We start from the raw sequence: 26,048 nt of genomic DNA, 5'->3' as shown, positions 1-26,048 counted from the left end.
TTTTTTTTTTTAAGATTTTATTTATTTATTTGACAGAGAGAGATTGTGAGAGAGGGAACAGAAGCAGGGGGAGTGGGAGAAGCAGGCTTCCCGCTGAGAAGGGAGCCCATGGGCAGGGCTCAATCCCAGGACATTGGAATCATGACCTGAGCTGAAGGCTGGTGCTGAAGGCTGATGCTTAACGACTGAGCCACCCAGGTGCCCTGAAGATAATGTATATTTTTTACTGCTCTTGCAGTAAATGTGTTTAGTTTGCTTATGGCATTTTTGCTACCTAGACATTTTATTTTTATTTAGTCAGATACAGGATTGTATTTTTTCGTTTTCTTCTGTTTTTGTTTTGTAATCTCTACTCCCAGAGTGGGGCTGGAACTTACACCCTGAGATCAAGAGTCACACGTTGCACTGAGGGAGCCAGCCAGGCGCCCATAAAATTGTGGTTTTTGAATCGGGAAGCTTTCTTCACTCGTAGGTGAGGAAGGAATTTAGTGAGGTGTTCTAGTACTTATGTGGCTTCATTTTTTATACTTAATTCCCATCTATTTAGAATTTATCTTGGTATTCAGTGTGAGCAATGGATCTGGTTTTATATTTTTTTCTTAGATTATCTGGTTATTCCTGAGGTTTGTTAAAAAGTGCTCCCCACCCCCCAACTGATAGGAGCTCAGCTAGTATTAAGTGTTTGGTTGCTTATCAAATTCTGAGAATTTAAAGAGCAGTACGTGTATTGCTTGTCCTGGGGGGGGGGGGCACACACTGTAGTGGCCTGAAGGAATAGAACCTTTGAGTTTGCTGGTGATCTCAGGAAATGTCTTCCAGGGGAAAAGGGCATTTGGATTTGAGACTTGAAAGTTGAGTCTGAGTTCTTCAGGGAAATGCTGAAGGATAGGATTTCCAGGCAGTGATAGCAACGTGTAAAAGCATTAAGGCCTGAGAAAATGTGGTACTCGAAGGTAGTTGTGACTCTTCAGTAAGATGAGAGCTGAGGACAAGTAGGCAGAGAAATGGGCTAGAATCAGTCGTAATAGGCCAAGTTTACTGTCCTAGATGTGTGGTCTTTATCTCCTGAGTGTTGGGGAACCACAGTAAGGGAGAGAGTAGTGGGTGGGTTAGTTGATTTTGGGTTTTAGAATAATCCCACAGGCTTCAGTGTGAAGAATGGGTTGGAAGCTGTTGAGGTTGGAGGCTTTGAAAACTCTCCATGAAGAAACTGCTCTAATAATCCACTGTGATGATACCATGTGGAGAAAACTGGATTTCTTTACTTGCTTATTTTTAAAGATTTTATTTGCAAGAGAGCAAGAGCAAGAGAACACAAGCAGGGAGAACAGCAGGCAGAGGGAAAAGCAGACTCCCCACCGAGCAGGGAGCCTCATTGAGGGCTCGATTTGGGACCATGATCTGAGCTAAAGGCAGACACTCAACGAGTGGAGCCCCCCAGGTGCCCCAGAAGCGGTGGATTTTTAAAAAATTTTTATTTTTTTAAAGATTTTATTTATTTATTTGACAGAGAGAGAGAGAGAGATCACAAGTAGGCAGAGAGGTAAGCAGAGAAAGAGGGGGAAGCAGGCTCCCTGTTGACCAGGGAGCCCGCTGAGGGGCTTGATCCCAGGACCCTAGGATCATGACCTGAGCTGAAGGCAGAGGCTTCTGCCTCTGAGCCACCCAGGCATCCGAAGCAGTGGATTTAAAGAGGATGGAAAGGAACTCAGAATTCAAGGGGGCAGAACTTGGTAATATTCTTGCAGGGGGGCAATACAGGGGCTGGAAAGAGAAAGACTTTGCTACCTTGAGCATTTAGACACCTTTATCACGAAGGGGGAAGCCAGAGTAAAAGCAGGTTTCTGGGGAAGGGTACTCAGTTTAGTCTAACTTTGTTAGAGTTAGTTCCTCCGATTGGTTCCTCAGGTTTAGAAATCTTGTGGGAAGTGAAAGCTGGAGTTTAGAGTACAGGTTGAATCAGAAGAGAGTTACTGAGAGTTACTGGGTACGGGATAAATTCACTTATGGAGCAAGATCATTCCTTCTCTTTGGATTTGCTTTTTAACTTTCTCCTTTAAAAATACCTACTTATGGGGCACCTGGGTGGCTCAGTGGGTTAAGCCTCTGCCTTCAGCTCAGGTCATGATCTCAGGGTCCTGGGATTGAGTCCCGAATCTAGCTCTCTGCTCAGCAAGAATCCTGCTTCCCCCTTTCTCTGCCTGCCTTTCTGCTTACTTGTGATCTCTCTCTCTGTCAAATAAATAAATAAAATCCTAAAAAAAAAAGATCTACTTAAAAAAAAATTTTTAAAAATACCTACTTTTGAATATGTGATTTGTTATATATGTATAATAACAATGTAGTAAGTACCTGTATATAATTTATGAATAAATTTTTAGATATTGGAAGTACATACTCATTTTGTTCTAATGGGAATTATTCAGCTGGATGATGAATGTAATTTCATTTTCTGAGCTGTGTGACTGAGGTTTTTGAGTAACTTTAAATTTCATATTAATTCAAAGTAAAAATTTTGCAAGAATAATGCAAAGAACTTTCATTTTCCCTTCATTCAGAGTCCCTGATTGTTAACATTTTACTACATTTGCTCTGTCACTTTTTCCTCTGTATTTTTTTTTCTGACTCATTTGAAAGCTCCATGTTCCTTTACCTCTAATTACATGAGTTTACTTTCTTATTCCTGTGTAGAATGAGTCAGATTAGAATTATTTAATTAAGAACTGGCTGAAGGTATCATTTAAAACACCGTAACAGGGGTGCCTGGGTGGCTTAGTCGGTTAAGCATCCACCTTCAACTCAGGACTCAGGTCATGATCCCAGGGTCCTTGGATTGAGCCACACATCAGGCTCCTTGCTCAGCAAAAAGTCTTCTCCCTCTGTCTCTCTCTGCCCCTCACCCTGCCCATGCTCACTCTCCCTCTGTCAAATAAATAAATAAAATCTTTAAAAAAAAAACCCAACACTGTAACAGAATACATATGGATAGTACTTTATCAAGTATAACATTAATATTTAGGATAAAATCTACAGATAACATTACATGAAGTATTTTCTGTTATGTGATTCACATTATATTGGTATTTCTAATTAAGATTGTATGAATGGTCTTAAAAAATGGTATGTATAGGAGGCTTTATTTATGAGATATTTTTTTTTTTTTAAAGATTTTATTTATTTATCAGAGAGAGAGGGGGGCAGAGAGCAAGTACAGGCAGACAGAATGGCAGGCAGAGGCAGAGGGAGAAGCAGGCTCCCTGCCGAGCAAGGAGCCCGATGTGGGACTCGATCCCAGGACGCTAGGATCATGACCTGAGCCGAAGGCAGCTGCTTAACCAACTGAGCCACCCAGGCGTCCCTATTTATGAGATATTAAACTCTTGCAAATGAAAGCATTATTTTTTTCTGGATTTTAAAGATTAGGAAAGAATATTTTCAGGCAAAAGTTATAAATAAAAATAATTCATGGCTTAGTGCCAGTGGGACCAGATGTACTTTTCTTCCTCTTAAAATAGTGTTTAACATTTTCCCAAATGAAAGGGATTGGTGTAATGTGTAATGGTGTCAAGCAAAAGTGGATGAGAAAGATAGTTAATGAAGGGAAGAATGTTTTAGTAAAACATGTCAGCTGTTTAACCTTAAACTTTTTTTTTCTTTCTGAATAAACAGTACTGGTATAAGAGTTCACTATTTGGACTGATTTCTTTCTTTTTTTTTTTTTTAATCAGAGTGGAACTTTATATGCTGACTTTCTAAGTTACACCGGATATTAAACAGCTGGTTCAGTGTAGGGTATGTTCTATCTAATGCTAAATTGAGAAGCTAGGATTTAGGAGAAATTTAAGGGTTTTAAGACTAAAAATATGTTGTGTAGGCAGGGACACCTGATTGGCTCAATCAGTAGAGCATGCGACTCTTGGGCTCAGGGTTGGTAAGTTCTAGCCACACATTGGACATGGAGCCTACTTAAAAAATAATATGCTGTATAGGCAAATGTAACATGAATTGAAACAGAAGAAAAAAGTGGTTTTACCTCCACCACAAGTAAAAATTCTTGTTTTTCTGTAATCTCTTCAAGGCTCAGTGCATAACATCATTGTAATGATAGGGTAGAGTCCGATTTGTGTTCTGCCTTTTAAAAAAATAGAGCATAAGCAGCTACGTTTAAAAACAAGGCTCTAAGATCTGGAAGACTACTAGAAGGTCAAATCAGAGCCTGAAGTAGTGGAAGATTATAAGTACATTCATGAGATGTTCAAAATTTCCACTTACCATTACACTAAAAAAAATTAATCCTTTCGGATGCCTGGGTGGTTCAGTCAGTTAAGCGTCTGCCTTTGGCTCAGGTGGTGATCCCAGGGTCCTTATCGTTGGACTCCTTGCTCAGCAGGGAGCCAACTTCTCCCTGTGCCTGTTCTGCCTGCAACTCTCGGTGCTTCTGCTCTCTGACAAATAAATAAAATCTTAAAAAAAAAAAAAATTAATCCTTTCATTGGCAACTGTATAGCCTGCCAACATCCTACCATTCCATGAATTTCAGAGTGGAGAGACTACCTTTGGGAACATGGGACAAGAAAGAAGATTCTAAGTGTTTTATATGTATTGGAAGTTAGTCCTTTAGGTTTGTATCTTAGACCTCTGTCTGATGAAAGTGCAATATAAGTGGCCATTTAAGTGAGATGATGGGAACATTTACTTTGTTGGAGCAATGATTTAGTTTCATTTTGCTTTTCTTTTTCTTTTTTTTTTTTAAAGATTTTATTTATTTATTTGATAGGAAGAGATCACAAGTAGGCAGAAAGGCAGGCAGAGAGAGAGGAGGAAGCAGGCTCCCCACTGAGCAGAGAGCCCGATGCGGGGCTCGATCCCAGGACCCTGGGATCATGACCCAAGCCGAAGGCAGAGGCTTTAACCCTCTGAGCCACCCAGGCGCCCCTCATTTTGCTTTTCTGTATATGTATTACCGTGTTTGTATGAATTGCTAAAGAGAACAGTGTAGTTTTGCTTGTCTTTGAATTTTGTGGGAATGGAATTTTAAGTATCTGTTGTGAGCCATGGAGGAAGTATTTGTAACCATGAAAGGACAAGTTGAGCCAAAATGAGGGAGATAGTCCTAATGAACTATTAAGCCACGTACCTATAGATAGTGCAAATTACTGTTGATAAAAGGATAAGTCCAAAAAACTCTAGCCCTTGTAATTCATCTGCAAGGGCAGTGATCTAGATGATCTGGCATGACTGGTTAGAGCTCAAGGGACTGCAGGGTAATGGGCTTTTAGGGCCTGGACCTGGATACCAGGCAGAGGACATGTTGGGCCAGGTGTTGATTAGGGCCCCAGAAAACTATAGGACCAGTGTTAATGGCAGGCCTGTAGTCCCATCCATACCATGTCGAGTCCCAAGTAGAAACCTTAGTTTGCTCGCATTGTATTCCTGATTTGTTTGGGTGATGTGTTATTTATTTATTTATTTATGCCTGCCCCCCCCCTCCCTTGCTCCCCCACCCATTTCCCTTTCTTTTCTTTTCTTTTTTTTTTTTTTAAAGATTTTATTTATTTATTTGACAGAGAGAAATTACAAGTACACTGAGAGGCAGGCAGAGAGAGAGAGAAGGAAGCAGGCTCCCTGCTGAGCAGAGAGCCCGATGCGGGACTCGATCCCAGGACCCTGAGATCATGACCTGAGCCGAAGGCAGCGGCTTAACCCACTGAGCCACCCAGGCGCCCCCCATTTCCCTTTCTTTTACCGTAATGCTTCTCCCTCTAACTTTACTCATGACTGATGGATGCCTTATAAGTGGTATGTATTTAAAATTTGAGTTCAAGATTTCAAGGTAATGAACATTTCCATCATCCCCAAAAGTTTCTTTGTAATCTATCTCCTGCCCCGGTTCCCTGGCAACCATTGAGGCTACAGATTTATTTACAGCTTCATGAAATTGATATACATAGAGTCACACAGTATACTTTTTTGCTTATTTCTTTGACTCATTATAACCGACTTTGAGATGTGCATCATCTGTTGTTCTCTGTATTTTTCGTTTTTACTGTTGATTAGTATTCCATTGTATGGATAAACCACAATTCATTTATCTTTTTACTGTTTGTTGGGAATTTGGGTTGCTGCCGCTGTCACTGTTAATATACAAGTCTTTTTGTGATGTGTTTTCATTTCTCCTAGGTAAATAACCCAGGAGTGGAACGTTGGGGTCATGGGGTTGGTAACGTTTAACTTTAGAAGAAACTGCCAAACTGTTTTCTGAAGTGGTTGTATCATTTTACCTACCATCTAGCAGTGTAGTGTATGAGAGTTCCAGTTCCTTTGCACTCTTGTCAGCGGTTGGTATGACTAGTCTTCATAATTTTATCCATTTTGATAAATTTTATCCATTTATCCATTTTATCCATCCACTATATACATATCCAGGTATGTAGTGAACTCTCATACTTTTAATATGCATTTTCGTGATGACTGCTGATATTAAACATCTTTTCATGTGCTTATTGATCGATCGTTTGTCAATGTGGCAATGTGTGACATAGAAACACAATGTGTTTCTTCCTTTGTGAGTTGCTTATTCAAACTGTTTTTTAGTTTGGTTCCCATGACCACCCCACATTCAGATTTTTAAAAAATTTGTTTGAGTAATCTCTGCACCCAAGCTGGGCTGGAACTCCTAACCCTGAGATCAAGAGTCTCATACTTTTCCAGCTGAGCCAGCTCGGGGCCCCACGTACTTATAACTAAGATTTGTTACAGCAGTAAAGTAAGGATGCGAAGCCTAGTCACAAGGGGAAAAGACACAGGTGTAGCCTGAAGGAATCTATACTGCCGGTTTCTGATCGCTCTCTCCCTTATGTGAGGCATCACACAAAGTGCCTTCTTCCCCAGCATTGAAGATGTAGTAGCAGATAAGCACTATTTCTGCCCAGGGATGCCTGTTAGAGTCTCACACCCAAGGATTTTATTGGGGGCTGGTACCTTTTTTCTAGTACATACTTAAACTTCCAGACTCCCCCAAAGGAAAGCAGGTATTCATCATAAACCACCACATTGTTTGTGCAGATAGTCTAGTCTCAGGGAACCACACTTTTTGAATCGGTTGACTAGGAATACTCTTAAGGGCAGATTTCCAGATGTTAGCCAAGGGCCAGTTGGCAAGTAGGCCTTTCTGAGGATAGTCCTCTCAGGCCTGCTGTGTTAATCCTTCTCTGCACAGTTTTGTTGTATGTGTGGTTTTTTAAAATTAAATTCTTTTGTGTATTTTGTATATAGGTCCTTTATAATATATCTGTTGCAAATATTTTCTCCCAGTTTGGGATTTGACTTTTTGTTTTCTTATCAGTCTCTTCCCAAGAACAAAAGTTTTGAATTTTGATGGAGTCCAATTTATTGATTTCTGTGATTTGTGCTTTATTTGTTCAGGGAAACCTTTGCATACCCCAGAGTCATAGACTGTTTCCTGTACTTTCTACTAGAAATTTTATAATTCTAGGTTTTATGTGTTTTGGGTTAATTTTTATGTATAGTAAGGGCTCATGTTCTCTTTTCAGTATGGATATTGAGTTATTTTATTTAATTATTATTATTTGTAAAGATTTTATTTATTTGACAGAGAGAGAGGCGCAGGCAGAGAAAGGGGGAGAAGTAGGCTCTCTGCTGAGCAGCCCCTATGTGGGGCCTGGTCCATGATAACCTGGACTCCAGAATCATGACCCTAGCTGAAGGCAGACACTTAACCTGGTGAGCCATGCAGGTGCCCCATATCCAGTAGTTTTAGAGCTACCATTTGTTGTAAAGATATTTTTTCTTCTTTGAATTCTCTTAGCTCTTAAGCTGAAAATTAGTTGACCAGATGTGTGAGTGTGTATCTGGGTGGTTTTTGCTATTGATTGAAATGTACATGTTTTCGTTAATACCATGTTTTTGAGTACTGTAACTTTATGACAAGTTCCCCTCCCCAATCTTTATGCTTTTAATTTCTTTTTCTTGCCCCATTGTACTGGGTAGTGCCTCTAACTCAACATGGTATAGAAATGGTTAAGACAGGGGGCTCCTGGCTGGCTCAGTTGGTAGAGCATGTGGCTCTTGATTTGGGAGTTGTGAGTGTGAACTCCACATAAGGTGTAGTGATCACTAAAAAAGAGGTGTTTAAGACAAGAATTCTAACTTTATTCTTGTTAATGGAAAACAAGTTTTGCACTATGAAATATGATAATAGCTGTAAGTTTTTCATATGTGATCTTAATTCAGATTGTGGAAGTTCCCTAGTATGCCTAGTTTGCTAAGAGCTTTTAATGCACATGACTGTTGGATTTTATCGTGTGCTTTTTCTGCATCTTCTGAGATGATCAAGAGGTTTTTCTCATATTCTGTTGATATGATGAGCTTCATTCACTCATTTTTCAGTTCATCAACCTGGTATTCCAGGGTAAACCCTACTTAATCATGATATGTTATCTGTTTTATGTATAATGGACCTTAATTTGCTAGTTCAATTTTCTCAACAGATACAGGGTTCAGATTCTCTTTATTGTGTCAGCTTTGGTAATTTGAATTTTTGAAGAAATTTTATTTATTTGACAGAGAGAGAGATCACAAGTAGAAAGAGAGGCAGGCAAAAGGGGAGGGGAATCAGGCCCCCTGCTGAGCAAGCAGCCCGGTGTGGAACTCAATCCCAGGACCCTGAGATCATGACCTGAGCCAAAGGCAGAGGCTTAACCCACTGCGCCACCTAGGCGCCCCCATTCTACAGGTTTTGACAAATGTATAATGACATATATCCACCATTATAGTATGACATAGGATAGTTTCACTGTCCTGAAAGTCCTCTTTGCTCCTCCTATTCATTCCTTCAGCCTGCACTAACCTCTGACAACCATAGATCCTTTTACTGTCCATAGTTTTGCCTTTTCTTGAGAGTCATATAATTGGAATATGTAGTATGTAGTCTTTTTAGGTTGTCTACTTTCACTTAGTATTATGCCCTTGAAGGTACTTTGTGTCTTTTAATTGCTTGCTAGCCCATTTTTTTTTAGCACTGAGTAATCCTTTTCTTACCAGAATTTGGTGTTGTCAGTGTTCTGGATTTTGACTATTCTATTATGGTATCTCATTCTAATTTGCATTTCCCTGATTACAAATGATGTGGAGCATCTTTTCATCTCTTTCTTATTTTTTTAAAGATATTACTTTAATTTTTAGATTTTCTTTTATTTTAAAGATTTTATTTATTTGAGAGGGAGAGAGAGCATGTGCACACATGATTGGGGCAGTGCAGAGGAAGAGGGAGAAACAGGTTCCACTCCGAGCAGGGAGCCTGATGTGGGGCTCAATCCCAGGAAACCTCCCCCAACCCCAAGATCATGACCTGAGCTGAAGGCAGACACTTAACCCACTGAGCCACGTAAGTGCCCCTTAAAGATTTATTTTTAAGTAATCTCTACACCCAGCATGGGGCTCAAACTCACAACCCCAAGGACAAGAGTTGCACTCTCTCTCTCTCTTTTTTAAAGGTTTTATTTATTTATTTTACAGACAGAGATCACAAGTAGGCAGAGAGGCAGGCAGAGAGAGAGGGGGAAGCAGGCCCCCTGCCAAGCAGAGAGTCCAACGTGGGGCTTGATCCCAGGACCTGGGCCGAAAGCAGAGGCTTTAGCCCACTGAGCCACCCAGGCACCCCATCTCTTTCATTTTTGAAGGGCAGTTTTGCAGGATTCAAACTTTGATTGACAAGTTATTTTTTCTTTCAGCGCTTTGCCTTTATCTTTTCATTACCTTTTGGCCTTCATGGTTTCTGAATAGAAATTGGGTGTTAATGTTATTTAGAGTTCCTTGTGTATGACAAGTCACATCCCTCTCCCTGTTTTTTAGATCCTTTGTCTTTGTTTTTTTGACAGTTTAAATATAAAGTGTCTTGGTGTGGATCTCTGATTTTATCCAGCTTGGAGGTTGTTGAATTTCCTGGATGTATAAATTCACATTCTTCATAATATTGGCATGTTTTAGCCATAATTTTTTTCAGATATTTGATGTTCTTTTCTCTCTTTTGGGACTCCCATAATATGTATATTGGTAAATTTGGTGCTGTTCCATTGGTCCCTTATACTGTGTTCATTTTTCTTTGTTCCTTTTTTTCCCCTCTGGGATGGTTTCTGTCAATTTTTTTTTTCCCCTCTGAATGGTCCATACCTCCCTATTTCTTTTTTGTATGCTCTGTAATTTTTTTTATTAAAAACAGAGCAGTTTGTGTGTTTTAATGTGCTAATAACTCTGGTAGATAGATTCTCTCCCATGTCCAAGGATTGCTGTTGTTACTTGAATGCTGCAGACATTTGTTTGTGGAATTTTCCAAAATGCTTTTGTAAAGACTATATTCTTTGTCAGTACTGTCATTGATGTTTCTGTGCTGTTATTTTTCAGCAAGTTATCTTTCAGAGATTTCTTTCTTTCTTTCTTTCCTTTTTTTTTTCTTTTGTTAGAAGAAGTTTTGTGTATTGTATCAGCATTTTTAGTTGTCAGCTGGACAATTCTGGGTATTTAGCCCAGTATATTTCCTGTAATGATTTTTTTTTTTAAGATTTTATTTATTTATTTGACAGAGAGAGATCACAAGTAGATGGAGAGGCAGGCAGAGAGAGATAGAGAGGGAAGCAGGCTCCCCGCTGAGCAGAGAGCCTGATGCGGGACTCGATCCCAGGACCCTGAGATCATGACCTGAGCCGAAGGCAGTGGCACAACCCACTGAGCCACCCAGGCACCCCTCCTGTAATGATTTTTTAAGCTTCATTTTAAGTTTTAGTGATCAGAGATAAAGTATAGGTCTCTTTAATCTGACTTGAATCAGAAGTCTTGAGAAAGTTTAAAAGCTGTTGATTTTGTCATAATAAAGCTCATTCATTTCTTTTTTTTTTTTTTTTAAAGATTTTATTTATTTATTTGACAGAGATCACAAGTAGGCAGAGCGGCAGGCAGAGAGAGAGAGGAGGAAGCAGGCTCCCTGCAGAGCAGAGAGCCCCATGTGGGGCTCGATCCCAGGACCCTGGGATCATGACCTGAGCTGAAGGCAGAGGCTTTAACCCACTGAGCCACCGAGGCGCCCCAGCTCATTCATTTCTTAAATAGAAATAATGTAACATATGGAATTGCCTCAGATCAGTTTCTGGAACCAGGTGTTATGAAAGAACCCTGGGCTTAGGAGTTAAATAGCTATGTCCTAGCCCTCTTACCTTGGGGGAAGGTACTTTCACCTGTACTACTACTGGGAAAGTGTTTCTTGCTCTACTGACACTATGATGTAACTGTGGGAATCACAAGATATGGGATAGTAAAAGTTCTTTGAGAAATTAGAAGTGGTGTTTAGTACTTAACATGAAAAATAGATTGCTAGCTTGTTCTAGCAGTTTTCTTGGTTAAAGTGAAAATGTAGATATAAGGTAGACATGTTGTTTGAATATTTATTATACTAGTTTGCCATTGCCTCCAGCTCTTAAGGAAAGTCCTGAAGAGCTAGCTGGGTCTTCTGTTTCAGCTCAACTCATATCTGAGAACAGTGCATTTTATGTAAACCTGAGGACTAACAAAATGTTGTAGTGTCCTTTGAATTGAAGCCAAATTTTATCAATTGCAAAGATTTGCTTTACTTTCCTACTCACTGCAAGTGTTTAGTATGTATTTATTGACATGACTTTGTTGGGATGATGGTTACTGTCTCAAAGATGGGAAGAGTGAAAGGCTGTTATTGAAGTTAGCTGGAGAACTGAACAATATCTACTTTGTGAAATTCATCTTTTCTTAAAATATCTACAAAAATGTAAAGCAGTGCTGACGTTTTAAAGCAATGATCAGAAAACTTGGTGAAATTACTACTTCTCAAAAGGAGGTACATTGAGAAGGATACACTAATTTTCAGGGATGTGTACTACATTTTTTGGAATTTATTCTCAAACTGTCAGAGGAACTTAATACATTTTAATATATAACTTTGGAATACATGTAAATACTTGGAAGGTAAAATTTATTGTCAGAGCCATTTCTACAAATGAGATTGTGTATTTGGATTGGGTAGTAGAATTTTGGGACACTTTATTTTTATTTTTATTTATTTATTTATTTATTTATTTTAAGATTTTATTTATTTATTTGAAGATAGAGATCACAAGTAGGCAGAGAGGCAGGCAGAGAGAGAGGGGGAAGCAGGCTCCCCACCGAGCAGAGAGCCCGATGTGGGGCTCGATCCCAGGACGCCGGGATCATGACCTGAGCCGAAGGCAGAGGCTTTAACCCACTGAGCCACCCAGGCGCCCCAGGGGACATTTTATTTTTTTATTTTTTATTTTTATTTATTTTTTTAAAGATTCTATTTGTTTATTTGACAGACATAGATCACAAGTAGACAGAGAGGCAGGCAGGGAGAGAGCGAGGGAAGCAGGCTCCCTGCTGAGCAGAGAGCCCATTGCGGGACTCCATCCCAGGACCCTGAGATCATGACCTGAGCTGAAGACAGCAGCTTAACCCACTGAGCCACCCAGGCGCCCAATTTGGGGACATTTAGGTGAGTCACAGTCCATAGGCACTCTCTCTCGGACACTTTGGAATTTATGTCCAGTAAGTCTGATTGACCTCATGGCAGAGATTCTCATGAACTTGGTCAGTCTGGTGTAATGGAAAGAATATGGGCCCGAGAACTTTGGCAGTTTATTTCCTTCATTTGATTTAGTAAACCATGCTGTGTGGTAAAGAAGTTTTAGGGAGAAGGAAATTGATAAGAAGAGGCCTATAATTATCAGAAAAAGGGATTGGCCCTGATTATTGGTTTTGTAATTGTTCCTTGCAGAGCACCTGAGGGACTGAGGGAACAGAGGAATGAATGGGGAGGTCCAAGAGGAATCTGTTGCTTTCAAGTTTCTCACTTTGAACAGTTTTTCCTGATAGACTTCTTTCTGGGCTTTCTGCTCCTGAAAAAGTTCTTTGGCAAAGATATATCAGAAAACTGTTGAATTCAGTGAATGTGATGATTCCTCCAACTTTGGGTATTTTATGATCTGTGCCTGAGAATAGTATTGTTCTGCTAAGATCATGCAAAATTCTAGGACGTTTTGGATTTTTCTTTTTTTCTCTTGATTTCAGGGAATAAAAATGTAATTAAGATTTCTGTGTATTTGAGTTTTGGAATGTCAGCACTTCCTTCACTGGAATTTTACCTGGGAGTCGTATTGGCCTGGGGTGAGAATTTGCTTTTTAAGGCAGTCCAGAGGACCTGATAAATTTAGGACCAATTATTATGTTAAATTGTCATGGGGTTCCTAATTGAGTGGTTAGTTAAGTTCCAAACTCGAATTATCTTGAGATGGAAGCTTGTTACCTTCTTTGCTGGCAGGTATTGTTAGCTCATCCTTTCCCTCCTCTCTGCAGTGAGCGTGTCGATAGTCCTGGCTGTCCATATGTGTATGGCTGGTGATTGCCTTAGTTCTGATGTCCTCCCTTGCTTAGTCTTAGGTCTGTAGTCTTTTTTCCCCTGTCCTGCCTGCCTGGGGAAGCCCTGGCCTTTATCTTATCAACGTTGTCATTACTTGCCTGTTTAGTCTCATCATCCCCACCCCCTATCACCCTAGCATGGTATTTCTTTTTTATGCCTCAGAAGATTAACACTTTGACTTTTAGTTTGATTTTCTGTCGTCTTTGATTTTTGCATCTAGGGGTTTGATTTCTTCCTAGAGATCCAGTTTATTTATTTAAAATAAAGTCTGTGGGCGCCTGGGTGGCTCAGTTGGTTAAGCGACTGCCTTCCGCTCAGGTCATGATCCCGGGATCGAGTCCTGCATCCGGCTCCCAGCTCCAGGGGGAGTCTGTGTCTCCCTCTGACCTTCTCCTCGCTCATGCTGTCTCTCACTGTCTCTCTCTCAAACAAATAAAAATCTTTAAATAAATAAATAAATAGATAAATAAATAAATAAAATAAAGTCTGTTATAGTTTGTCCAGCATGCATTTGAAGTGGTAGGGTTTTCTGGTTATTCAGCCTATCATTTTGGTGGAGGCAGGAACACTTTTCATCTGTAAAATGGGATAAAGAGAGTCAACTTTGTAGGGTAGTTGTGAGGAGTAAACGAGGTACGTTATTTTCATCTAAGATGCCAATACTACAAAATTGCCACAACTTGAGCATTTTTTCAGAAAAATGGCAAGTTGTCAGTGATGTATATATAGTGCCTCATGGTAAATTTAAATTCTCTGTAATTGGTGGCAATGATAATACTTTTTGTTCTCCCCAAGAATAAGAGTACTGCAGCAATAATTAGCTATGATTAGAGATGCTAATTACAGTTACAGTTTCTCTTATTAATTACATTGGGAAAAATTTCTGGAAAGTATTATCGGAACTCCAAAGCAGTTAAAGTACACAGAGAAATGTGTGGAATATTTGATTGTCATTTTTTGTGAGGTAAAAAGGTTCTGGAGTCTAAGCAACGTGCCTTTTTCCCCACAGCTTTTCAAGGTGTGAAGATGACATTGTGATTTTCTGTGAACTTTCTTGATGTCTTGGACATTCTCAGTTTCTGTTCCTTTATTCACTTTCTCATATTTACTTTCTTGTACCATCATATTGACTAATAGACCAGAACACGGCATTATAGATGTGTATGTTCTAACTATACAGGTATACATCCTCCTTTTTTCTAATTAAGATGAATTGCCCTTAATAAATAAGCCAGAGAAATAAATAAGGGCACTGTGGTACAAATTTTTTTTTTTTTTTTTAAAGATTTTATTTATTTATTTGACAGAGAGAAATCACAAGTACACTGAGAGGCAGGCAGAGAGAGAGAGAGAAGTAAGCAGGCTCCCTGCCGAGCAGAGAGCCCGATGTGGGACTCGATCCCAGGACCCTGAGATCATGACCTGAGCCGAAGGCAGCGGCTTAACCCACTGAGCCACCCAGGCGCCCCTGTGGTACCTGTGGTACAAATTTTAAGCACTTTTTTATGTGTTGCAGTTAGTTCTGTCTTTTTTCTGGGTTTCCATCAGCTCAGCGGAATTTTAGGTGGGCTATAAATAGGTAGGATGAGACCACTTAACGTACATCCAGAATAAGATGAGATTAATTTTCCAAAGAGTTAACCAGAGATAGAACAGCTTATCAAAAGCAGTGCAGTCACACAGCTGGGAATAGAAGCAGGCTGTTAGAGCTGTCCTTGATCGCCAGACTCTGATTGGGGTGTGTAGCTACTGAGATAACTCAGGCAAAGCAGCATCTTGCTGGCTCTGGAAAGCTCAAGTTTTGGAAACCTCTTGCCCTTTTATTCTTTAAGTTTTTCAGTACTAATCAAGAGGAATTTACAATGAACAATCCACGCTGCTCCTTAGGAGAAGTTCTTGTATTCGAATTATATCCAGTGTCAGTTAGGGTAGGGCCTCTTCAGGGTGGGGGTGGTTGGGCTGAGGGTTGGTTGAGGCCATGCAGTCAGGGCCTCGTGGGTGACCCTGCGAAGTCTCTTGTCTCTGCCTCCCAACTTGCCGTCCCCGGATTCTGATTGACTACTTTTTTATCTGGGTGATTTTGATACTGAGCTTATCCTTAGGACCAGAGTCCCAAATCCATTCCCATTTAGGCTCTAAGAATCCTTGATGTGTGGTGAGTGTCCCTTTTTGGTTTTTTCTTGTCACATCTTTATGGACTTGTGTTTTCCTTTTTGCCCTTCATTACTGGAACTGGTGCCCCTGACAGGTTCCCGGGTTTCCCTTTATTCAGATGATACCTCTGGAAAATTAGAAGTCTGATTTTCTTTTTTTTTTTTTTAAGCTAGTTATTGTATTTTTATTTTTTTTAAAAATTTATTTATTTTCAACATTACAGTATCATTATTTTTTCACCACACCCAGTGCTCCATGCAATCTGTGCCCTCTATAATACCCACCACCTGGTACCCCGACCTCACACCCCCCCGCCACTTCAAACCCCTCAGATTGTTTTTCAGAGTCCATAGTCTCTCATAATTCACCTCCCCTTCCAATTTACCCCAACCCCCTTCTGTCTAACTCCCCATGTCCTCCATGCTTTTTGTTATGCTCCATAAATAAGTGAAACCATATGATAATTGACTCTCTCTGCTTGACTTACTTCACTCAGCATAGAAGTCTCATTTTCTTTTTTTTTTTTTTTTTTTTAAGATTCTATTTATTTATTTGACAGAGAGAGATCACAAGTAGGCAGAGAGGCAGGCAGAGAGAGAGAGAGGAGGAAGCCGACCCCCACTGAGCAGAGAGACCGATGCGGGACTCGATCCCAGGACGAGTGTGTACAGTGTCCAACACTGTACACATAATGCAGAAATCAGTGCATTTTTTCTAAAGCATGTCTTAACCTTCATTTAGTTCATACTAAAATATAAGCTTTAAATAGCTCAAATTTTATCATTCAGCAGTTTAAACTGCTTTAAATAGCTTTAAATAGCTCAAATTTTATCATTCAGCAGTTTAAACTGACCTGAGTTAAACTGCAGCGACTTAACCCACTGAGCCACCCAGGCGCCTGAAGTCTCATTTTCTACTTCACTTATCACTTGTTCCTGTAGTGGTTGACAGAAGTTAATGTGTCTGTCTTGAGCATATATCTGATATTTTAATTTCTCAAATTTATAACCTGTCCAGAAACTGGCCTTAATTTTAAATTACGTAATTACGTGTATAGGTGTTTTATTTTTCTGGTCTGATCAATATGTAGCATGGCTATGATTTTTTTTTTTTTGACACTTATGAGTGTTTTTTGGGTTGTTTTTTCAGCTATGAGTTTTTAAATTATTTTAGTATACTTGAAATATTGAAAAAGTTCTATGGATTACCTACATTGTCAGGCACTCTGTTGAATACTGATGTTAAAGATTTGAGTAGGATATTGTTCCTGTTCTCAAGGAGTTCATATTAGAGATATATGCTGAGTGGTTTGCATGTGCTTAGTAGTGATATGCTTGTGTAGTTAGAACATTTCAGCCCAGCCTCTGCAGGTTCAGGGAAGGCTCAGTAGAACTGTTTCATTCTGCTCTTGTAGATACCTTCCAGCACATTATGCCAACACCAGAAGATTTTAATAACTTGTTCATTTTCCTAGATAAATAACATGTTGTCAATGGTAAGAATTGCACCTGGATGTATTTGCTTTTAGGAATATGTAATGCAGCATTTGGGGTGTACTGGGAATAGTATTGGGCAAGAAATTAGGAGCTCAAACCTATGTATTTAAAAAGCAGCAGGAAAACCAGAATGACTTGGAAGAGCTCATCTTAATGATTTTCTAAGTATTTTTTATTTTTTAAAATGTTTTTTATTTTTTCATTATAGTAAAATGTTTTAATAACTTTAAGTGTGTAGTTCAGTGGCATTCTTCACATTGTTGTCCAACTGTTACTACCCTCCATCTCCAGAACTTTGTCATTTTCCCAGATTGCAACTCTGAACTCATTGAACCATAACTCTTCACTCTCTCCCCAACCCCTAGCAGCCACTGTTCTGTTTTTTGCCTTCTTGTGTTTGACATCGTGGAGTTCTTTTCATTATATTATTTTGTAAGAATCATTTTGAAGGAAAAAAAATGCATGCTGTATTTCTTTTTTGGAGGGGTTTGTTTCTTTTATTTATTTATTTTTAAAATTATTTTTATTAACATGTAACGTATTATTTGCCCCAGGAATACAGGTCTGTGAATCGTCAGGCTTGCACATTTCATAGCACTCACCATATCACATACTCTTCACAGTGTCCATCACCCAACCACTCTCTCCCTACCCTCCCATCCCCCAGCACCCTATTTGTTTTGTGAGATTAAGAGTTTCTTATGGTTTGTCTCCCTCCCGATCCCATCTTGTGCATGCTGTATTTCTGATACTTTCATATTATTAGCATATTTGATGATCAGTTTATATGAAACTTTTACTTCCATAGTGTAGAAGTCATTCAGTATTTGATTTATTTGATCATTACTTTTATAATCCATAAAGTGCACATCTCTTTCAAATTGTTGCACAGATTTTAGCAATAATTTTACATACAATTAACACTGTGTTTTCATGGTCATTAAAATATTATCACAAGAATTCAGTTGTAATTTTTGCATAACTTAAGTGAGGGACCTAATTTGGGAACAAAGTCTAATGCATACTAATATTTCTTATTCTACAGGAAAATCATATTGTTGGAAATTATGTTTTACTGGGATTTTATACATTTAAAAAATCACATTTTATATTTATCAGTGGAGGTTGTAGTGTATCAATATTTTCTGTCCATTAGTGTTTCCTGCTGAAAATTTTGATTTTTCTTTTGTATATCTTGTTTTTAAGAGACTATTTACTAAAAGAGTAATAAATTGAATTAAAAGAATTTTTAATTGACTTTCGGAAAAAATTTCCTTATACCTTATTTGGTTCCAGGAAGTATATAATGAGGTTAAGCTACCAGTTTATAAATTTTGACTTTATAAAACTTTGAATTCAGACATGACTAATTTTGTCAGAACTTTTATTTTTCTCATGTGTAACTTCTGTCATTTTTAGGCAAAATGTTTCATGGATTTCAAAGCTGGAGGCACCTTGTGTCACATTCTTGGGGCTGCTTACAAGTATAAAAATGAACAGGGATGGTAAGTTTTTGTGTTTATTTGTATGTCTTGATGTGATATTTATGTTATTTAATGTTAAATCGTTGGCCTTCTTTGTATAGTGTTAGAGAATTCTAAAAGCACATTATAATTAGTGTGCAAAGTTGAAGCTTTATTTGGTTTTCTGGTTTACTTTGTACCTACATCCAGGAGAAATCTCGAACAATTATTCTATTTATTAGGCAAATTACTTCTCAATATAGTTGTATCTAGATAATAGATGAGTGTGTATTCTTAGCAAATTAGATGGTTGGCTCACTGTGAAATATATAAATGGGTATTGTGAACGTAACGTTGTGCTAAAAAACAGCAGTTTAAGTGTTTTCATGAGCCAGGCCTTCAGAATGAGAGATGTCTAGTGTGCTGTCATCGGGGCACAGACGAGAGGAACCCAGCTCAGGAGTGCAGACCATTCCTCCGGCAGTGGTGCAGCTAGGATAGAGTCACTGCTGCTGTTCTTGGGAGGGTTGCACTTTCCCTTCACTCTCCTCTTTCCCTTTTCTCACCCTGTCTCTCTTGCTGCTTTATCTCTTGAGCTCTGGGGTTTCTGCCATCTCTGTGTGGGACGTTCAGCTGCTGAGACTAGTGAGGGTTTCATGGTGATGGTTCCAAACTTCAGGGGTAGTGGGGAGTCCCTTCACAGGCCGGGGTTGAAGGGGGTGCTGGGGGGGAATTGACTTGAAGTCGTTTTGAGGTTTTAGTTGTGTTTATGTGAATTGCAGTCTTAGCATCTTTCTAGGAGATAACACATGTAATTTGGGTAGTTTAAAATATGGCTGGAAAAAAAAATAAGGCTGGAAAAGGCAAGTAAGTGCTCACATTGATAAATAGGACAAGTTTGTAAGTAAATGATTTATTTACAGTGGATAGCAAGTGATACAGACTTTGCGTATTTGCTGAACTTTTTATGGGGGGGGCGCTTAATAGATTGCGGATAATTGATTCAATGAGCACAAGAGTGTTGACACCAGATGTGGCTGCTGTTTCGCACCTTTGCTTCGGGCTGTGGTGTTGGGACTCTCACAGGGTGTGCCCTGAGCTAGGATAGACAGCATGTCTGACTGACTACTCTCGGATATGATTCATACCCTACTGTTAGCTCTAGATTCCCACATGGGACTCTCTTATTTTCTTGTTCATTTTGTGTCCTAAATCCTGATGTGTACTTGAGGACAGTCTCAAAGTGAGATGACTTCTCCTAAGTCACGTCTTCTGGAACTTGCTTGTTCTGGAACATGCACCAGTGCAATGGAATATTTTTAGGTGAAAGAGTTTAGAAGGATATGTAAAGTTAAGATGTCTTTAAATTAAAAGGGAGGCCAAGAAAGAAGTAAAGGTTAAAGTTGAAGACTTTAAGAGGAGTGAGGAGTAAGAATTTTTCCATGTCTTGGGGCACCTAGGTGGCTCAGTGGGTTAAGCGCCTGCCTTTGGCTCAGGTCGTGGTCCTAGGGTCTTGGGATCAAGTTCTGCATTGGGCTTTCTGCTCATCAGGGAGCCTGCTTCTCCCACTGTTTCTACCTGCCTCTCTGCTTGTGATCTCTCTATCTCTGTCAAATAAATAAATAAAATCTTAGAGAAAAAAAAAAGAATTTTTCCAAGTCTTTTACTCACTGTACCAGAATCCTCCCCTTTCTGGTGTCATTAGACACTTAGTTGCCGTGCACACTCACCTCTCCCCCAGACTTACATGCTTGCAGGGAGTGGATCACTTACAGTCTGACCGTGCATATTTTAGTGACCACCCACCCATTTGGAAGTCTGAATAGTGGCCTGTCATCTTGACAGTGCCTCCAGCTTTCCCCAGGCCCAGCATACCCCTGTGAACCTCGTTTGTGTTCTCTGGTTAACCTCACATTCTAGCTCCAAAGTTTGCTCATTCCCTTCTAATGGCCAAATGTTCTCTTTTTTCTCTTTTTCTCTTTCTGTTTGGTTCTTTCTTACTTCCTGCTTTCTTTCAGCTTTCAGTGATGTCAAGCTGGCTTATCACTTACGAAGCTAAGTGAGAACACTGAACAGACAATACATATTAAGATTCCATAGTGTGTGAATATGATCTTTCTGCATGTCTCTAAATAGTCAGAAGTGAGTACCTTATTTGTAGGTTTACGTTAAAGGAGAAAACTTTGGGCTAATATTACATATAGTTTTATATTACTGAGGGATACCAAACCAGGGGGATTTTGACATCCTTTGGAAATCTGATAACATTTCCTGAAGTAGAGATTAAATACAGCCAAACTCAACTCAATTAATGTCAATGTCCTCCTGGAGAGTGATTAGAATCCTGTTTATTCTTACAGTTCTGTACAGATTACTGTGCATTGTAATCTGTTTCATGCCTTTTAAAGAGATGATTGATTGAAAATATTTTGTGTTTTATTAGTTTTGCTTGACAGTGGTGAACCTAGGCTTAGTTAACAAAGTTTAGGATTTGTCTTAATGTGAGAAGTGGCCTTTTATTTTTACCTGTGACACAATTTGCTGCCAACATTTATTTCTTGCAGATATGCTCAGACCTACTTTTCTTTCTACTTTAAGACTTGGTGGTTCAGCTTTTATTCCCTGCCTTTGAAGTCTTCTTCTGATTTTCATTTTTTAGATATTACCACAATAAGTCTCGGGTAATGGCTTTCAAACTTTAGGATCACTTGAATCACTTAGAATACTTATTTTTTTTTTTAAGATCTTATTTATTTATTTGATAGAGAGGTAGCCAGTGAGCCCAAGTGGGGAGCGTGGGGGATGGCAGAGGGAGAGGAAGAAGCAGGCTCCCCGCTGAGCAGGGAGCCCATTGTGGGACTCCATCCCAGGATCCTGGGATTGTAACCTGAGTTGAAGGCAGGCCCTTAACTGACTGGGTCACCCAGGTGCCCCCACTTGGAATACTTTTAAAAATATAGATTACTGGGCTTCATGGATATACGTTGTTAACTATTAAGTGTGGTATGAAAACTGAAAATCTTTATTTTCAAAAAGTACTCTAAATGGTTGTCAGGCCTTACGTTGAGAAATGCTGGGTAGTGAGGCTATCATTCTAGCACAAACATGGTTTAGATCTTTTTTTTTTTTTTTTTTTTAAGATTTTATTTATTTATTTGACACACGGAGAACACAAGTAGACAGAGAGAGAGGGTGAAGCAGGCTCCCTGCTAAGCAGAGAGCCTGATGCAGGGCTCAATCCCAGGACCCAAGCGGAAGGCAGAGGTTTAACCCACTGAGCCACCCAGGCTGAAGTATTATCTTTTTTATAGCATATTTTAAAACGGCCATCTAGCTTTTAAATTTTTTAAAAATAATATAGCAAGAATCCAAACCACTTTAATTATCCCCGTCTGCTTCTACGTAGTGGACCTCCCTCCCTGCATGTATGCCTACCTGTTTCAGGCTATTTTATCTGTAGCCTATTTGCCACCCTTTTGGAGTGTGGCATATAGGACCATCCTTCTGTTGCTGGTCTCCATGGTTTTGTAGCTTGCCATTATTAGACAAAGCCCCCTTATGCTTGAGGCCAACTTCCCACAAAACTGTTCTGCTATACTGTTGTCTGCTTTTCGCCATGCTCCCAGCTCAGTTCATTTTTGTCTTTTCCTTTCCAAGTTTGCTTCTGAAGCCCTTCACACCACTTTCCAAGGAATTAAACTCATTCTCCAGGATCCTTTGTTGATTATTTTTATTCGACTATATTTTCTATCTGAGGCTGAGGATGAGAAGGGAACATCCCTAACGATAATCTCGCAAGAGGCACAGAATTGGAGCAGTAAAGCTAATGAGGGCCCTTTTGACAGACAGTATTGCCTTTGACTGAAAGGCTGCCATGAGACATTGCCTGGCAGATTGCTGGAGGGAAACAAAGCAGAAGACTCATTATTAATTAGTAAGCCATCAATGAAGTGCTCATATTTACATTTTAAATGACCAAACGTTTTAAAAGCCAGAGAATTACATGTTCACGTGTTGTCTCTTCTAGTTCTCTGCATTAAGATTCAAAAGGCTTTATAATTTTAGTTTTAATTTGCATTTCCCTTATGTGTAGGTTTGAGCATTTTTCTATATTGTATAAAGTAAAATTTAAATACTCTTGGTAATTTCAAAATAACAGATTAAATCTTTCAACTAGAGGTTATACTATATTTACTTGAGTTTATTTCAGTTTTTCTTTTTCAAGATTTTTAAATTAATTAATTAATTAATTAAGAGCACGAGTGGGGGAGGGGCAAAAGGAGAGGGAGAGAGAGACCCTCAGGCAGAACCTGACCCTTGCTTTCATGACCCTGAGAGCACCATCTCAGCTGAAACCAAGAGTCAGACGCTTAACCGACTGAGCCACTCAGGTACCCTGTTTCAGTTTTCACGATATCCGTATATTTTAAATACTTTCTTTGCTTACATAGCATATTGCTGAATCAGGGAAAAGCTTTACTCTGTTGTGTTATTAAATCCTTGGTAAACCATTTTAGTTTATTATGGAAAATATAAACTATGAAAGAGAGAATAATATAATGAACTGCCATTTACCTTCATGCACCTTCAACTTTATGTAATTTCATTTGTAAATATTCACTTTTTGTTTCTAAAAGCATAGGATTTTTTTTTAAAAGCATAGGATTTTGCGGGGGATTTTGAGGGAAAGAGGGGGAGGGATAGAGAATTCTAAGGGATGCAGGGTTTGATCTTTACAACCCTGAGATCATGATCTGAACTGAAATCAGTAGTTGAACATTTAACCAACTGAGCCATCTAGGCACCTCATGAGATTTTTTTTTTTTTAGGTAATCTCTGTGCCCAAGATGGGGTTCTGAGATCAAGAGCTGCATGCTCTACCTACCGAGCCAGCCAGGTGTGGCTAAAGAGCTTAGGTCTTTGTATACATTCATTCATCCATTTATTTATTTATTATATGCAGGCTGCATGCCAAGTGTGGAGCTCAACTTGGGGCTTGAACACATGACCCTGAGTCAAGACCTGAGCTGAGATCCAGACAGAGTCAGGGGCCTGACTGACTGAGCCAGCAAGGTGTCCTGGAATAGGATTTTTTATAAAGCATTATAACAGTGTCATTGTCACAACTAGGAAAATTATCAATAATTTTTCAGTGTTATTAAATACCTACTTAGTGTTCAAGCTTCCCTGATTATTTCATGGATGGTTTTTATGTTAATTCATACTTTATATTAATGTATTTTTAAATTAATTTATATTAATAAGTATTCAAAGAAGATTCATACGTGACATTTGGTTGATGTGTCTCTTTCAGGAAATTGGGGCACCCGGGTGGGTTAATAGGTTAAGATTCCAGCTCTTGATTTTGGCTCAGGTCATGATCTCAGGGTTATGAGATCATGGAGCCTGCTTTAGATTCTCTCTCCCTTTTTCCTTGCCCCTCTCCCCTTTAAAAAATAAAGAAAATTAATAGTTTTCCTCCTTGGTCTCTCTTCCCCCTCTAACCCTTGCCAGTTATTTTTTTACAAAAGTAAGTTGTCTTGTAGACTTCTGTGTTCTAGATTTTGCTAATATGTTCCCTAGGGTATCATTTAACATAGTCTTCTAAATTTCTAGTAAAGTGGAGTTAGAGCTAGATGCTTAGTCTGATTCAGCTTTTTTTTTTCGGTGTGGGGGGGGTGGTCAGTAGTGCTTAATAGACAGTGTTGTGTTCCTCCCTCTGGGAGGCATGGAGGCATACAGTATCTGGTTGTTTCTGCTTGTAATAGACTGATGTTGATGTTCAGTGCCTCGAATCATGCTATCATTACAGCTTAACCAAGCTTTAGCATTTAAATTTTGAAAAAATTATAAAGTAGGTATTCTAATACATAGATTTAGGTGCTTACTGTTTTTTAGGTAATTTTTCGTAAAAGACTGTTACTCTGTCATTCCTACTTCATTTATTAGCTGGAATACTGAGAAATTTAACTCACCAGTAATTAGAAAGGCAGAGTAAATTCTTAATTTTCTTTTTCTGTTTACCAGAATCATTTAGCTCTTAATCTTTGTTTGCAGGTAAATCCAGGCAACCTTATTTTAATTTGTTTAATGAGTACTTTCAAACTATTTCTCAGATTTCTGAGAGTGATAATTCCTTTCAGTCTCATCTGAATCATTTACTAAGGAAGCAGTTTCTCTGTGAATAATATGAGTAAAGGCTTATATAAGCAATTCTGAAGTAAGACATTTCTGGGTATAGTTCGTTATCAGAAGCCTGTGAAAGACTGACCTCTTCTTTGGAAAGAGGAGACACTCCCGTTTCTCTCCCTGTGTTGTGCTGAAAGAACCAGTGGAAGTCCCTTTGCTCTAATAGGGTTGTGACAGTCAGGCATGTGTTATTCTGTTGTTGCAGATTGCTTGGCATTTCTGACCTACTCCTTCCTCAGAAGTTAGGAAAGGAAGATACTAACCAACCAAAAAATGGGACTTAAGGATTAAGTTCTGTGTACCAAGATTAAATCAAGATATTGATTTAATTGACTTGGGACAAAGGTCCCTCTTACATGTAAAGGCCATTTTTTAAGCTATAACTAGTTCCTTTCCAAATTATTTATTATTTCTGTGGCTTATTGGACGCTTTCCTTAATTTCCAAATTGAAGCTTAATCAAAATACATACTAATTTCCTGAGTGGTGTGCTTTATAAAGCCACACCTTTTTTTTTAAAGATAGATGTGAGGAGGGGCGGAGGGAGAGGGCGGGAGAAAGAAGAATCTTCAGCAGGCTCCATGCTGAGAACAGAGCTGACACAGAGCTCAGTCTCAGGACCTTGAGCTCATGACATGAGCTGAAATCAAGGGTCGGATGTTTAACTGCCTGAGCTACCCAGGTGTCCCTAAAGCCACACATTCTGCTGGCTACTAGGGCTGTATATAATAGTTTTTTTTTTTTTAAGATTTTATTTATTTATTTGACAGACAGAGATTACAAGTAGGCAGAGAGGCAGGCAGAGAGAATGAAGCAGGCTCCCTGCTGAGCAGAGAGCCCGCGGGGCTCGATCCCAGGACCCTGAGATCATGACCTGAGCCGAAGGCAGTGGCTTTAACCCACTGAGCCACCCAGGCGCTCCTGTATATAATAGTTTTAAACAAACCTGGTCTTTGCCCTCAAGGCATCTAATGAGCGGTCTTAGCAACAACATGATTCTTTTGTGGGGCTTTAACAGCAATGTGCACGGGATGTATTAGGAGCATGGCAGAAGACAGGAATAGCTTCATAGGGAACGTGGCTTGTGGCAGACCCTGGAGGCGATAGTATCAAGCCCACAGAGTAGGTAGTGACATACAAGAAAGGCTGCAGAGTTTGGAAGAATGGTTGGAAGTGTGGGGTGCATCTCCTGGTTAAATAAAACAGGATAACCTGAGAGGTAGAGCATGAGCTCTGCATTCAGACTGCCTAGTCCTAGCTAGCACATAGT

At 39.3% G+C, this 26,048-nt stretch overlaps 1 protein-coding gene across 3 annotated transcripts in view; it reads left to right on the top strand.

The window, feature by feature from the left end:
• SMARCC1 (SWI/SNF related, matrix associated, actin dependent regulator of chromatin subfamily c member 1) overlaps positions 1-26,048 on the top strand; it is a 173,938-nt gene that overhangs the window by 10,094 nt on the left and 137,796 nt on the right. For all 3 annotated transcript variants that reach the window (XM_059389606.1, XM_059389605.1, XM_059389607.1), the window contains exon 3: positions 18,547-18,632. In XM_059389606.1, the coding sequence (XP_059245589.1) occupies positions 18,547-18,632 (86 nt within the window). The remainder of the gene's footprint in view (positions 1-18,546; positions 18,633-26,048) is intronic.

Source organism: Mustela nigripes, chromosome 2 (assembly GCF_022355385.1).
Source record: "Mustela nigripes isolate SB6536 chromosome 2, MUSNIG.SB6536, whole genome shotgun sequence".
Classification (NCBI taxonomy): Eukaryota; Metazoa; Chordata; class Mammalia; order Carnivora; family Mustelidae; genus Mustela; species Mustela nigripes.
The sequence above is the reverse complement of the archived record's forward strand: the minus strand, read 5'-3'. Positions and strand labels throughout refer to the sequence as shown.